Here is a 16,118-nt window from a genome sequence, read left to right as displayed (position 1 = left end):
TTTTTTTCATAAAAGACATTTCTAGATTGACAATATCTCTAAAATATTAAAGTAAATAAATTAAACCGAGGTGGATTTACTCAACTGAATTTTCATAAAGCATCTTCTTGAAAATGAAATCTTTTTTACTAAGATAGAAGGTAAGTATATTTATTAAAATAAAAAAACTATAAAAGATACATTTTCACAGAAATAGAACAAACAATCCTAAATTTTATATGGAGCCACAAAAGACCTCAAATAGCCAAAGCTATCTTGAGAAAAAAGAACAAGACCGGAAGTTTCACACTTCCTTGTTTCAAACAATATTATAAAGATATAGTAATCAAAACAGTATGGTAATGGCATAAAAACAAACATAGAAAACAATGGAACAGACTAGAAAGCCTGGAAATAAACCCACACATTTTTGGTCAATTAATTTATGACAAAGGATCCACAAATACACAGTGGGGAAAAAACAGTCTCTTCAATAAATGGTGTTGGGTAAACTGGACAGCCACATGCAAAAGAATGAAACTGGACTACTATTTTACAATATACACAACAATTACCTTAAAATAGATTAAAGCCTTAAAAGTAAGACCTGAAACCATAAAACTCTAAGAAGAAAACAGGGTTGGCAAGTTCCTTGACATTGGTTTGGCAGTAAATATTTTTTTTGGATTTGAAACCAAAAGCAAAGGCCACAAAAGCAAAAACAAACAAGTGAGACCACATCAAACTAAAAAGCACTTCTGTACAGCAAAGGAAACCACCAACAAAATAAAAGGGCAACCTATGGAATAGGAGAAAATATATGCAGATCATGTATTTGATTTATAAAGAACTCATACAACTCAATAGCAAAAAAGTAAACAATCCAGTTAAAAAATAGACAGAGGATCTCAATAGACATCTTTTCAAAAAAGATATATAAATGGCCAACAGGTATGTGAAAAGGTACTCAATATCATTAATAATCAGGGAAATGCAAATCAAAACCACAATGATATATCACCTCATACCTGCTGGAGTGGCTGTTAGCAAAAAGACAAGAATTAAGTGATGACAAGGACGTGGAGAAAAGGGAACCCTGTGCACTGCTGGTGGAAATGTAAACTGGTATACCAAATATGGAAAACAATATGGAGTTTCCTGAACAAATTAAAAATAAAACTACCATATGATCCAGCAATTCCACTTCTGGTTATTTACTTGGAGGAAATGAAAACACTAACTCAGAATGATATCTGCACTCTCATGTTCATTGCTGTATTACTTACAACAGCCAAAACATGGAAACAACCTAAGTGGTCCATTTGATGGATGAAGGGATAAAAAAAAAAAAAAATGTAGCATATATATAAAATGAACTATCATTCAGCCATAAAAAAGAAGGAAAACCTGCCATTTGCAAAATAGGGATAGACAGTGAGGGCGTTATGCTAAGTGACATAAGTCAGACAGAGAGAGACTAATAATGTATGATCTCGCTTGCACGTGGAATCTAAAAAAAACCCGAACTCATAGACAGAGAACAAATTGGTGGTTGTGTATGTGTGTGTGTGTATGTGCAAAATAAATGAAAGTGGTAAAAAAAGAAAAAAGAAAAAAAACCATTGTTTTGAATGAATTTTAACAGAAAGAATATAGAATTGTTATAAATGATTAGTCTACACATCGTTTGCACATGTACCTGTAGCCATTATAGTGTCATCACTCCCTTGGGTGAAAATCACGACTCGCTGCCTCTTCAAGTTCACCTTTGGCAAAGCTTGTGTCTTTCTGGCTATCTCTTTAATGTCTTCAGTCTATTAATAGAAAGGAGAAAAAAATCTCAAAACCAATGCAATAAGCAAAGCTTTATTAGTACATTAAGGATTTAGCCTCTCCTATGCAAAATAACAGAGGCTTGAACATTTATTAAGAGCTATTATTTAAAAATTTTAACCACATACAAAAGTAAATAGAATAGTACAATAACCTCTCAGGAGCCTACCATCAAATTGTAATCATTTTAAATTTATGATAAGTCTTATTTCATCTGTATCTTCATCCATGCACCTTTCATATTATTCTAAAGCAAATCCCAGATATTATATAATGTCATCTGTAAATCTGAAAGATAACAACTTAAACATAACCATATAATTATTTTATTTTTAAAAATAAATATTAATTCCTTAATATCAGCAAATATCTAGTCAGTAGTTTTCGATTTTCCAATAAAAGATTTGTAAAAAGAATACTGGATTATTTTAGATGTTTACAGAGCATAATTATGTTGACTCTGGAAATAACACAGTTGTTGTAAGGCCAAATTTTTCAAAGAAGTAAAATGAAAGAGATGCTAACCATTTTCTGCAGACTTAATTTATTTTAAAAGCTAAAGTTAAAAAAATTACAAATTAATTCTAGAAGACCCAATGCTATTATTCACATTAGGTGTATGAAGCAACCACCAAGTTTTACATCATAAATGTTATTGACTTGAAATCTAACTCTTAAGCTATGGGTAGGATTTTTAGAATTATGTTCTCAATAATTTTAGATAATTTAAAAATCCATGTATGACTTCAGTGGGCTTCTAAAACTGCCCTGGTTTTACTTGTTAGTACTCTATCACTGTGCGATGTGCCAAACAGTTATGGAGAGAGAAACTCATACCAGAGGGGGAATGTATCTGAGTGGCATAAAGCAAATTAATTGGGATATATAGGACAGAAAAATTTAGGTAAGCAAGTCAGACAAGTCGTAATTGTTACAAACAACATTAGAAACCATGACATTTTTAAAGGTATGACAATCTTTAGTGAAATACTTTTATGTTGTTTGTTCACGAAATACTTAAGAAATCACAGATGATATATGAAGCTAAGCTTCTATTACACCTAACACGATATAATTCCAGGGGGCTGTTGCTTCTGAAAAGAATAGCCACTTGTGGTAGGACAATGCTGCTGACCTTTCAAACATGCTGACTGTTCCACTTTTGGTTGCTTATTTTAAAACACAACTAAGCCTGAACTCGAATAAGATGAGAAAAGAAATTCCCTCAGTTTTGGAGACAGACTATTTGAAATGACCAGTTAAAAAAAAAAGAAAGAGAAGAAAAACCCAAATGACTAGTAACAGCTGAAAGGATCAAAAAAATGCCATATTAACAATGTATTCACTCTCTCAAATTAATGTATGTATTTAATTAAGATTCCCCCAATCTCCTTACAACATATATTTTTACTGCTGTAGGATTTTTGCTTATGACTGAGTACAGTTCATATTTAATAAAGATAAGAGGCAAACTCCAGGAATAGATTCACTTTATCGACTTGGGAGCAGCACCTTACACATGTACTGGATGTTTTTTTAAATAGAGATCTTTCTTCGACATGGTATGAGAAATAAATTAAGAATGAGGTTCCACGAATGTCTTCTACCGACCGTGTGCGAAGATATATTTTTTCATGGAGTTTCGGTAACCTAATCAAAGAAAACTTTCTTATGTCTCAAATCTTATAAAACTGGCAATTCAAGATTGAAATAAACTTTCCAAATATAAAACATAAATCCTTACAGATGGTTACATTTTATTCTATTTGTATCTACATCTAGTTCATACAAAACCCCTCTGTCATTTTGGGGTAACGGGCAGTGAACACCAAATCTAAATATCTTACTATGCCTTGAGAAGCCATTGCTTGCCCTCAGTTGTTGATCCTCATCTAGTATAAAACTTTTCTTAAAACTTCAATTTTGTCTTCTCAAAGCTACCTATTTCTAGTTTTGTAATTACTCTCTCCCTCCTGCCAATAGATTCTTTCCCCTTATACTTGGGCTAACCTATCTTAAGAGAATAGTGAAATTACTAGGGATTTAGAGTACGACACACTTGGATTTGTGTACCTTGAGCAGGTAAATAAACCTTTCTGAGGCTCCATTTCCTCATATATAATACTAAGAAAATATGGTAAAATATACTGGAGAGAAATAAACTAAAATTAGTGGGCAAAAGCTTGAAGACAATAATGATATTTGCATAGCCTCAAAGTATCTCGCCCTAAAATAGTTATTCATTACAAAAGGAAAAGTAGTTATGTCACAGTGGAGAAAATTGACAGATATCACTTTACTTTGGTGATCAAATGTTAAAATTAGTGGGCAAACAGGATATTTGAATAGTCCCAAAATATCACCCCTAAGATATTAACTACAATGAGAAAACAGTAACTTTACAGAGGATAAACTACAAACACCACCTTAACTCAGTGATCAAGGTCAACATCACCAGTCATAAGACATCATATACATCCCTAATATGATGCATTGAGAAGGGCACAGCACTTCTGTGGTATTTCTGGCAAAAATACATAACCTCAACTTAATTATGAGAAAATATCACACAATCCCAAGTTGAGGGACATTCTACAAAATGATTGACAAGTACACTTGATCACTATGCCTTGGTTATATAAGATGTTAAGATTAGAAGCTAAGTGAAAAGTATCTGGGAATTTTGTACTATTTTTGCAAATTTTCTAAGTCTAAAATTTTTCAAAATAAAGAGTTAAAAATACTTGTGAGGGCAAAAGAGAATAAGGTAAGTGAAAGAGGTTAATGTAATATTTAGCACATGCTAAGTACTTAATAAATATTAATTTCCTTCCTCTACTGAAAATTATTTTAATACTCTCCAAAACTTTCACATCCTGAGGTCTTCCTCAAATCTCCAGAAAGGGGCCTCAAGAGTTTTGAGTATTGAGAATTCAATTATGGTCTATAATAAGGGAGGATAAAAAGGAAATGGGAGAGAAGTGGAAGAAAGTTCATGCAATTTAGCTATGAGCCGTGTATATAGCTCTAAAGTGCTTAATAAATCCTAACTTCTCTAGCCAGTGAATATTATTACTATATGCCTATTTTATAGATGCAGAGACCAAGAGCCATGTATATAGCTCTAAAGTACTCATTAAATCTCAAGTACTCCTAGTAATAAGTACTAGTACTACACCCTCATTTTACAGATGAGGAAACTGAGTCACAGAGAGGTTAAGTAACTTCCTAAGGTCATAAGTATACTAGATGGTGAAGCCAGGTCTAGCATCCATTAAGTCTGACTCCAGGGATTACACTCTTAACCACTATTCCAAACTACTTACAGATTAACTACTTCTACGAATTTTAGCAATGTGCTTTCTGTTGTCATCATAAAACTATAGCATGTTCATCCTAAATTATTTTTCTGCTACAGTCATAAGTCATTACTGATCTTGTATTTAAGTTTGCTATTTTTTCCTAATTATTCTGGCTTGTATTTTACCCTAGTGAATATCAATATTTTGAATTTCAAAATATTTCTCATTTTCCAAGGTCATTTGGAAATCTAGCCTCCTCTTCCAACACATTAGAGTATGAGAGAGAAAGATGTGTAGTTTGTATAAGAAAGAGTACTGAACTCAGAGAGCTGAGCTCTGGTTCTGGCTCCATTATGTATTAGCTTGTACCTTGTACAAGTCACGTAGCCTATTTTTTATTTTTTGAATTTACATGGCAATACATGGCCTATGTATCCTCAAAGATTTGTGTGAATATTAAATGAATTAATGAAATGTGGAATAAGGTTTTATAAACTATGGAGTATTTTATAAATGTTAAATTATGCTTTTATTGTCACTGGTGATTACACCTCTTAAATTTAGCATTGTCTTCCAAATTAAAGAGTATACTCTTCTAATTCCATTTCTAACAAACTGGTAATGCAAATGTTAAACCACAGTATAACTATCTACACCTACAGAATACCAATTGTGATGTTCCTACACATTGCCCCACCTAACCAGACCATATTGTTTTGTTTTCTAAATAGAAACTCCTATAATAATTATGGTGTTGATATGATGTGTCACTCTCCAGTCTTATCTCATACTTCCTTCCTCCTTACTCACTCCATTCCAGACACATTGGCCTTCTGTCAGTTCTTGGAGGTACATAGTATATTATGCTCTTTCTTATTTGGGGGCCTTTCTACTCTTGTTCCCTTTGTTTGAAATTTGTTTCCCTGTTTCGCTTTTTTTTTTCTGTCATAGCTAGATAATGCAGTTTTCAGTTTTTACTTCCTCAGAGAGTTGTTTCATGACCATCGTATCCAAAATAGGAACCGCTCCCATGTTCTCTTTCACAGTGCACTCTCTGGTCATTTCTGCCTTGCCTTCAGGGTCTATCAAAGTGTTAGGTATGTTAGGTACATAGCTAGTACTCAGTAGTATATATTTGTTGAATGAATAAATCATTAAATGAAGAGAACTGGAAGACTAATTTTTCTCTTTCCCTTAATGTTTTAAAACTGTCCTCTTTTGGGACATAGTAACCTGGGAAAACAGCATTGTACTATCTTAACCAGTAGGACCTGACTTAGCATCTTATTTCCAGAAACTCTGGGTGATATTCATTGTATTCTTTACATTTGTGAGGAACACAGAAACTTTAGAAAAATCCTGAAGAATTCTTTGGGAATCAACAGCTCCTGAACACTCCCTGGGGATTTTCTATCCCATGCTGATCAGTGGAACACTCTCTGAGGTATATGTTTTACATCTGCACTGTCCAAAGTGGTAGTACCTAGCTTTATAGGCTACAGCGCACTTGAAATGTGCCTAGTGAGACAGAGGAACTGAATTTTAAATTGTATTTAATATCAATAAGTTTCAATTTAAATAGCCATGCGTGGTTAGTGGGTGCCATATTGGCTAGCACGATTCAATATTTTTCTCTCTCAGTCGTGTAAGATAGAGTCATTACTAGTCAGAGAAAGACTACAAGTCTGGAATCCTCTGAGTAGAATCAGGGTCTGCGGAGAAAGCTGGAAAAGAGACAAGGATTGATTTGTTTCCTCTGAAGTCAGAAGTATTATATCTTAGACATATAAAACAAGAAAGTTAAAATTTGTTGCTTCGAATAAAAATGAATAAATAATTCAGCAGAGAAAGTATGAATTCTCTTCATCGTCTGGCACATACTCTTGCACAGAGAATGAAAATACAAAGAATATTTGTATTTACTTTAATTTAAATAAATTTTTGATACAGCTTTTAAAAGGCTTCATAATGAAACATGCTTTTAAGTACCTTATTTTTAGTTAGGTTCTAAAAATACAAACCTTTAATCAGTTCAGTTCAAGATAAAGTAGATTTAAAAACACATTGCAGTCTGAACTGACTTTCCAGAATAATAAAAGGCCTCATGAAACTTTTTACCCCAAGAATTGTCATTTTAAATTCTTAGCAGGTCTGTCATTTAAATCAGGCACTGTGCAATTTTCTATCACCTATATATATAAAAAAATCCTCTCTCTTCTGCTTTGTGCTCTGCCCAGCTTCAGTTTTTATCTCATTCTCCAGTGCCCTCCTGAGCTGCCTCTTCTTACTGAAAATTACCCAATTCATTTTAAAGATTAAATATTTTTTTAAAAGAAAGATTATCTAAAATGTGCAGAGAAGCTAACCAGAATATCATAAACAATGCCTCAGAGGATACTTCCTGATGAATAAACACTAGTTATTTTTAGAGGCATCTGGATTGGTCTCTTAGCAGACAGATCACTAATGGCAATACTCAGCGGCTTTGGGAACTGGGATATACAACAGAATATGAGTGTAAGATGGCCAAGCGGGTGGGAAGAAAAAAATGCTCAACTTTCCTTTTTTAATCTTTTCATTTTCCCCCCTCATTCATGCGCAAAATTTAGAGGTAAAATTAAAGTTGAGAGTGATAAAATGCAGATACTGTCTATTTGGTCACACTAGACTTGAGGGCACTGACTGACACACTTCCATAGAACTTAAACTGTTAAGATAGTGATTTTTGTTTGATTTTTTAAAATACCAAGATTCAAACCAACAGAGTAGTTTAGCTATGTCAGGAGATGATGTATACCATTATAATCCAATTGTTTTATATGCTATAATCAATTATGACAGATTTATGGTAAAAAGAAACAAGTTTAGATTCAATATGTAAAAACTAATGGAAGTGTTAATATGGTGCTGGTTAGCAGAAAATAGAAAAAGTAGTTTGTTGCTAAGACTGAATTTAAACCAGGCATACCCAAAGAATGTAGCTCATGGGGTCAATAAAAGTATGAATTAGCCTTAAGAAACTATTTTTTAAAAATTATTTTCTAGGTACGACAGAATCATGATCATTTGTTATGTAACTGGTTATATTTCTAATCATCTATAAATTTGGTTATTTTCTAGAATCAAAATACATTTTTTTGTGTTAGTATAGAAAACAGGATAAAAATTTATGTTCTACAATATTTTATTTGTGAAGAATTGATATAACAACAGAGAATATCAATTCTTAACATTAAAATTTAACATCAGTGAAACTTTTAAAAATGAATGAAAATATTTACTTATATTCTCATGATCAAAACATTTGACTTTTAAGTTGAATATTCACCCAATTACATTAGTCTTGTATATGAATTGCCATTTTGGGAAATTACAAAGCAAAATTTAAATTAGGTAAATAAATACTTGGAAATCTTTATTTCTTCTACCTGTGACTCAACCCTATATTCATGAGAATACATATAGTAAAAAAAAAAAAAAAAAGCAAATTTCAAAGAAATTATTGTAGTTTCCATAATCAAGTATTATGAGGCAAGGTTTTCTACCCTGATATATTTTTTCATAGAATCTTGAGACTAGAATACTTACACCACATGCTCACTGTCTTCCTCCAAGAAGAGGAAGCTCTATGGTTGTCAAGTCCTATGACATGGATAACATGCATGTATATTACTTTGTTGCTCAATAATGAATCCACCTTTCGTATATTTAAATAACAGTTCCATCACAAATTCATACACCTTTCTCTAAAAAGTTCAAAGTGAGCTTAATAATATATCCATTCAATGCTCACAGCTTCTGTAGATGATAGACGATACTGAGTATGCAAATAAAGCGTTTCTATATTCAGCTCTAGTCAGATTAAATTTTATAAAAATAACTACTGTGCTACATTCCAAGTTGTGGTATAGAACACAGCATTCTACATAGTGCTGGCTCAATAAATATGATAATCATAAAACTCATAAACAGTTAATTTCATCAATTAACCTGGGTTCAGTGTTTTCTAACAATTGATTAGAAGGTGATATTCTATAGATAAAAACATGGTTTTGTCTGTTAATTTTGCCAACAAAAACCACATGGAGTTTTGAATCTTGACAGAATAACACTTGTATCAGAAAAACAAAATCAGGATCTGGAAATTAAAGCCAATTATCGATATTTAATTTCAGAAAATTTATATGTGTTTTAATGAACTCTCCCATCTCCCCACACCCCCAAAAAGAATAAAACAAGATTCAAACAGGAAGTTTATATGAGCAAGATTTAAATGAATCAGTTCCTTACAACTGTTAAGTACAACCTTTTGGAAATTAATTTGCATAATGATAATCTACGTGTGGTAGGGTTGAAATTATTTAAACGACATTATATTTCACTATTTAGTCTTGCTTCACCACTGCTTTAGCAGTGAATCTTTATAAAATGTAATGCAGCTAATGAGGTAGCTTTTTAACTGAACAAACTGACAGGCCCCATATCTGCAGAGGCAGCTTGAAACCGTGCCCAACCTCTTGGCTTCCCAAGAGGCTTTTCAAAATTCAATAAATAACATCTGTAGGCGATGTTGGGTGCAGACCTAGCAGAGTGCGTCATAACACTGTGCTGGCAGAACAAAGAAACCATGACGACTGCCAAGTTTCCATGGCAACTGCTGCGAGGCTCTGAGAGTATAATAGCACATCAATCACTGTCCAAAAGAACTTCATTATCAGCTAGAAAAAACCTTTAGGATCTGTTTAGTGTGCAATTGTGGGTTAACTCACCTCAAAGCCTTGCTCTCTAGCAAAAGTGGCAGCTTCCTGAAATAAAAAAAAAAAGAACAGTTAATTATAAAGTGCTAGGTAATGAAGAAATAGTCCATTTTGAAACTCATTCAAACAGTCTCTTTTTTTACACAATTATCTCAATATACCCGCATAGTTCAATTTTTATTCTTACACCAAAAAAGATTTCTTTTTTCCTTGGTATAAAAAAAAGGGCAGCATAATGTCAACACACTTCACAAGTTGGAATAAAGAAGATGTAGTACATGTTTTTACTGTAGCTGTCACAATGAGTTCAGGTGTTTTGACCCCAAAAAAGAAAGACAATCATTTGAAACCTAAGGAACATGCTGGTGGTTATGTTTTTAATTAAAACAATACCTTTCAGAAAGCTCTTCTGTAGAGAAGAATGCCTGCTAGTAAATGTATAGATTCAGAAAAATCACTACTTTGTAATCTCTAATGAGATTTATTTGGCAAGGGTCGTGAATGGATGCTAAATTCATTAGGTGAAAAGACGATGGCAAACTGGGTATTTCATGGAATCAAAACATCACAGATTACATGTTGGTCGCAGGGAGTAAAGTATAACTTTATAATAGAAGGATCAAGCTGCCATCATTACCTTAACCCAGAGATCAATCCTATCACTTATCATTAATGGTGGGATCACCAAATATTCCGTACCTCCTGTGATGATGCAGTATAAACTACACAGCATCACATATAAAGTTTTCTGACAAAACAATTTTTTAAATAAACTCATCAAAACTTTAATTCAAGAACTTGCAGTCTACAGAAAACATGGAGGATAGGAGAAACAAATTCAATGATACACTGAGAAAGCAAATGGACACTTCATAAGGTAGGATGTCCTACAGGAAAAAGAGCTTGGTCTCCTCAAAACGTCGATGTCATGATAAAGTGGGGAGGGGAAAAATGTTTTGAACAAATCAGCTATGTAAGACATTTTTGGGACAACTGGAGAAATTTGGATATGAAATGGGAATAAGATAAGATCAAGAGTCATCAATTTGGTAAGAAAAATGTCCTTAAGTTTTAGTAGTTAATCCTGAAGTATTTAGGGATAAAATGGCATGATATATGTAATTAACTCTAGAAGTCTTAAAAAAAAATTAAAGTGAAGCAAAAATGGCAAAACATTAACTTTTAAATCTAGACATGTTTAGTATTTCTATTTTTTGTCTATTTGAAATTACTATAAAAAGCAATCCAAACAAACCCCTCTTTTCCTTTGATATAAGATGACAGGGTAACAAAAGTTGAACATTAAAAAAGATCATTTAAGTTTTTTAATACACAATGTTTTTCTAGATATTAAATATATTAAGGGTACAAGCTGATGAACATTATTATATACCCTAATGCTCTAATAACAGGCTATCAAATGACAAAAACACATCTGTGCAACTAAATCTTTTCCTTTTTTTTACCCTTTGCTTTGTGCCTATATTTTAATTTTAGGACTGATACAGAAAATGGAGGCAATATTACTTTTCGACTCCACTTCCCCCTTGAAAATGAAAAAAACTGCAGACAACTGTCAAGAGCCTCTACATCTTAACTTACATTCCTCCAGAATTATCTTTGCCAAGAGATATTAATAGAAGGATGGGATTTGAGCCCGAGTAGTGAGCAGATCCAACCCAACGAAAACGACTGCTGTACCCAACCATGTAAGGCAGAAAGTACAGTCGATGTCTCTAGCACAAATTTGGGTACTATCTACATGTTAAAGAAAATACTGGGGAGAAAAGTAAGTATGTACTTATGATCCAATACACTAATAACAAAGATTTAAAGAACCATTTTGAGGGTTTAAAAAGGCTGAAACAGATGATTACAGCTGAACATGGAAGTTAATAGAAAGTGATGAACTGAAAGTACAACTCCTTAGGTTGTTCACTAGAGAAGCATAGGCTGATCGAGTTAGCCTTGGTAATGTAGATTAAATTAAAAAACTCAATTATGATCTTGACAATTGGTGCAAGCAAGGTTAGCCTCTTTGACAATTTATTTACAATAGAACTATGTCTACCACATAGTCAGTAATATCGGTACAAAAGATATCAAGGTAGCATTTTTCCAAGCTGTCCTATTCAAGAATTAACCAAGCTAATTCTTATATGAAAAAGATAACTGAAAAGCTCAGCTGGAACCACTTATTTATAAGGAACTTTCAGAGGCATGAAAGAATTACAGAGTGTGAAGAATCAGTATGACTAAAATTGCACTAAGACACAAAAACTCAAAGTTCACATATAGTAGTTTTATTGCTTTTTTAATGTCTAGTTTTGCTCATAGAAATCTAAGCAGCAATTAACTGTGATCGGTTATGGTAAAGTAGAACTGACTAATTGCAAGATACACATAGAAATGTCAGATTGCTATTCTTTAAGGAAACCAGGCCCTAGGACACTTCCCCATCTGTAAACTATCCCAAGTGCCAGCATATTTCTGACTGAGAAAGGACATGCTGAAGAAAAGTCAACTCAATTTTCTATTTTAGAGCGCCCTCACACAGGTTTGCAAAACTGTGCCCTATCACTGAAAAGCTAAGCACTTGCTCTATGGCTAAAAAGATCTTATCTTGTAACTTCCTCCCACCTTCCTCCTTTGATCTTGGACTGGTGCCCCTAGTCGCTCCATTAGAGAAGGCAGATGGCTCACATCACTGCAGACTTTCCCACAGCTAACCTCTGATCTGAAGGTGTCTGCAGATACATCGACGGAACATTTATTTTTCCCTCTCAGCAAAACAAATAAAACAATATAGGGCAACAGTCTGACCCAGAAGAATTTTAAGCAGAATTTTAGTCCTCAGATTCACTGCGTAGAATGGCAGAAAGAAAAAGCATTAAGTCATAAAGTAGGGAAGAAAAAAGGGGCATACATGGTGGGCAGAAGAGTAAGGCACATTCCAAATATCAGGGGTAATTCCAAGTGAACTGATCACACTAAATTGAAAAGGACTTTTTAGTGTGCCTTTGCAGTAAAAGTGAGAAAAGAAAACAAGCAAGTCCCCATCTGTGCTGCCCCAGGGCGCCACGTACTGAGTTTCACAAATCTAATGAAGCAGTCAGGTTAAAATCCAACCACAGAGTGGATGTGACATGTGGAGAACAGCTAAGGTTAGAATAGAGAAGCAGGGCGGTTCCTAATGCAGGTGATTATCCATGTGATAATCATTATATTTACAGGCTTTCCATTTTAGATCTGACATCAAAAATCACAAAGGAGGAGAGATTAAGGAAATAAACAACTGACACAGAAGCTTTCCTGCTCCCCTGAGAGAGTAGCACTTTCATTCATGCATGACAAGCAACAAAAGCAAAATCAAACAGGCCAGGAAAAAGTACTTTAGAGAAGGCGGGATTTCACATTAATACTTCTTTCCATTTTGATAACTTTCACTATTATTCAGTTTCTCAGGTCACATTTTAGAATCAGTTCCCACTGTCATCTATGCTATCATACAGTATCATTTCTGGTTTACAATGAATGATACTCACATAATATGTCTTTTACAACAACAAAGTCATTTTTTCCTTCCTAGAATTGAGTGTTGTGAATAAAATGACATATAATTAAAGTCTTAGACTCTCAGCTACACCACGCTATTTAGGGTTTGCAGTAGGCTTGCTGCTTCACCAATCAGGCTAAAAAAGGTGCTAGTGAAACAATAACCAAGTATAGTTTTTTTTGAGTGGAGGTTTTTAAAAAAAGATGAAATTCATGGTTAATGAAAACCCTGGGATATTTACATTAAGAGCCTAGATAAAGGGATTAGCAAGCCACTCTTTAAAAGCACATCCTCAGATTATATAGGAAAGAATGGAGAAACTTTTTTTTCCTTTTTTTTTATGTTAGATTTTTTTTTTTTAAGAATGGAGAAACTTAAGTGCTTGTTTATGTATATATATGAAAGACAAATATTTCCTTTATAGTAGTTCCCCGCTTACCCACGGTTTAGCTTTCTGTGGTTTCAGTTACACATGGTCAATGGGCAGTCTAAAAATATTAAATGAAAAATTTCAGAATTAAAAAATTCTTAAGTTTCAAACTGAGCACCATTCTGAGTAGCATGATGAAACTTTACACCATCCTGCACCATCCAATCCAGATGGGAAGCATCCCTTTGTCCAGCTTATCCATCGTGTATAGGCTACTTGCCGATTAATTACTTGGTAGTCATCTTAATTATCAGATTAACTGCCACAGTATCGCAGCGCTTGCATTCAAGTAATCCTTATTTTACTTAACAATACCACATTCACGTAGCTGTTATTAAAGTAATATTATTATAACTGTTATATCTTATTAGTTATTATTAATAATCTTACTATGTCTAATTTATATATTCAACCTGTTGGAGGTATGTATGTATAGGAAAAAAACAGTATATATTATATAGTATATATGTTTGATATTATCCATGGTTTCAGGCATCAATCGGGGGTCTTGGAACATACCCTCCTCAGATAAGGAGAACTACTGCATTCGATTGAGGAGAAACCTATTTTCTTTACATTTTGTCTGATAACATCCCAGTTTTAATTTATAAAGTAGAATTATTTGTAATTGATATTAAACTAAAACCATAACATCCATAGTCTTATTTCAATTTCAATGATTTATTTCCAGTTTTACAGAAATATAAATGATTCCTGTATATTGACCTTGTATCCTGGATTGCCAAATTCACTTAATTAGTTGTAGTAGCTATTATTTTGCTTCTGTTAAGAAAGGTAGTTTTCTATGTTCCTGCTTACCACACCACAAAGTTATTTTGAGAAAGTAGCAAATGCCTTTTAAAAAATTCACCTCTCTTTTTCCAGGGTGATCTGAAAGGTATAAACTAAGTACCACCACTACCATAGCTTATAACCCTTGCCTTCCCATTTCCTGGTCTGAACTACCGAACACAGAACTATTATCTGCTTGCTTATGTTATACCACTTTACTCTGTAATCTCAGACATGAGGATTCCTGGGCAGAGGCTAAAACTTCATGAACTGAAGCAAAAAGGGAGAAGGTCCAACTTAGGACCAAAGAAAGGTAACTTTTGACTATCCATAGAGAGAAAGCCATTCATCCAAAACAAACTACTTTTTCTCCAATGCAAGGAGGAAGCAGAAAATTCACTGCGAATCCCTACGGTCCTTACTCAGCTCATATGATTCTAGAGCTTTGGGAAAAGCCCAAGGGGAATGGAGACACCAAAACAGTTCTGTTGTTTTGTTTGTTCATCTCTCTATACAACAAGTTTTTAACCCAGAAGTATAGTTTTACGATAACAGATACTATTTCACTGCTACAGCTGTTGCAGATCTTACAATGGCATTAAACTTTGACTCAATAATATTTGAAACAATACTGTAAATCTTAAATGGCGTAGTATAAATGAGAGCCTAAAGCAGAATGTTATCTGTCTTGCTTGCTCTCTATAAATCTATGTATAAACATCTCTATATATAACATAAAATCCATATATTAGTACACATTGAGATGGATAATGCTCTCTTTGAAAGGCTTTAAATGCAAGATAGTAGTGGTCAGGAGGCAGTTACAGGCAAACAAAAAGAGTACAGGGCCTAGAGTTAGAAGACCTGTGCTAAAGATCACAATTTTACAGTTCACCTGTTATGTAATCTTGAGCAAGTCACTCGGTGTATCAGTTTATGTCAATGAAATTGAGGCCAACAATACTTATTTCGCTGGACTGTTGCTAGGAATAAATGAAATATTTAATGCGAAACTGTAAAGTCATTTTGCCTATTGAATTCAAGTTCTCAGTAAGATCTCTGGATAAAGAAATAAGTTCCAGATAACCAGAGTACATTCAATGATTTGTCCTATCTGTGGATCGTATGCGTAGTAGGCAGCCTTTAAACAGGCTCCCCATGATCCCTGACTGCTAGTATTCAAATCCTTATACAATTTCCTCCTCCAGCCTATCACTAGGCTGGACCTAGTGATTTGCTTCTAATAAATATATGACAAAAGTGATGTCTTGTTCAACCATCCCCTTGCTTACGTGCTCTCTCTCAGCACTCACTCTAGAGGAAATAAGCTTACATGTTGTGAGTACCTCTATGGAGAAGCCCATGACTAACAACCAGTGAGGATCTGAGGCTTGCCAATAACCACGCGAGAGAGTTTGGAAGTAAAACCTCTCTTACCAGCGATATGACTACAGCCCTGGCTGACATCT

The 16,118-nt window shown here is 33.8% G+C and overlaps 1 protein-coding gene across 3 annotated transcripts in view; it reads right to left on the bottom strand.

Annotated features, from left to right (window-relative positions):
• The window catches only part of ADK (adenosine kinase), a 475,283-nt gene that overhangs the window by 72,591 nt on the left and 386,574 nt on the right, over positions 1-16,118 (bottom strand). For all 3 annotated transcript variants that reach the window (XM_023527928.1, XM_023527927.1, XM_023527929.1), the window contains exons 8-9: positions 9,884-9,919; positions 1,679-1,793 (exon numbers count right to left, since the gene is read on the bottom strand). In XM_023527928.1, the coding sequence (XP_023383696.1) occupies positions 1,679-1,793; positions 9,884-9,919 (151 nt within the window). The remainder of the gene's footprint in view (positions 1-1,678; positions 1,794-9,883; positions 9,920-16,118) is intronic.

The sequence above is a fragment of the Pteropus vampyrus genome, unplaced genomic scaffold, assembly GCF_000151845.1.
Source record: "Pteropus vampyrus isolate Shadow unplaced genomic scaffold, Pvam_2.0 Scaffold20, whole genome shotgun sequence".
Lineage (NCBI taxonomy): Eukaryota > Metazoa > Chordata > Mammalia > Chiroptera > Pteropodidae > Pteropus > Pteropus vampyrus.
This window is presented reverse-complemented; position numbering and strand designations above follow the sequence as displayed.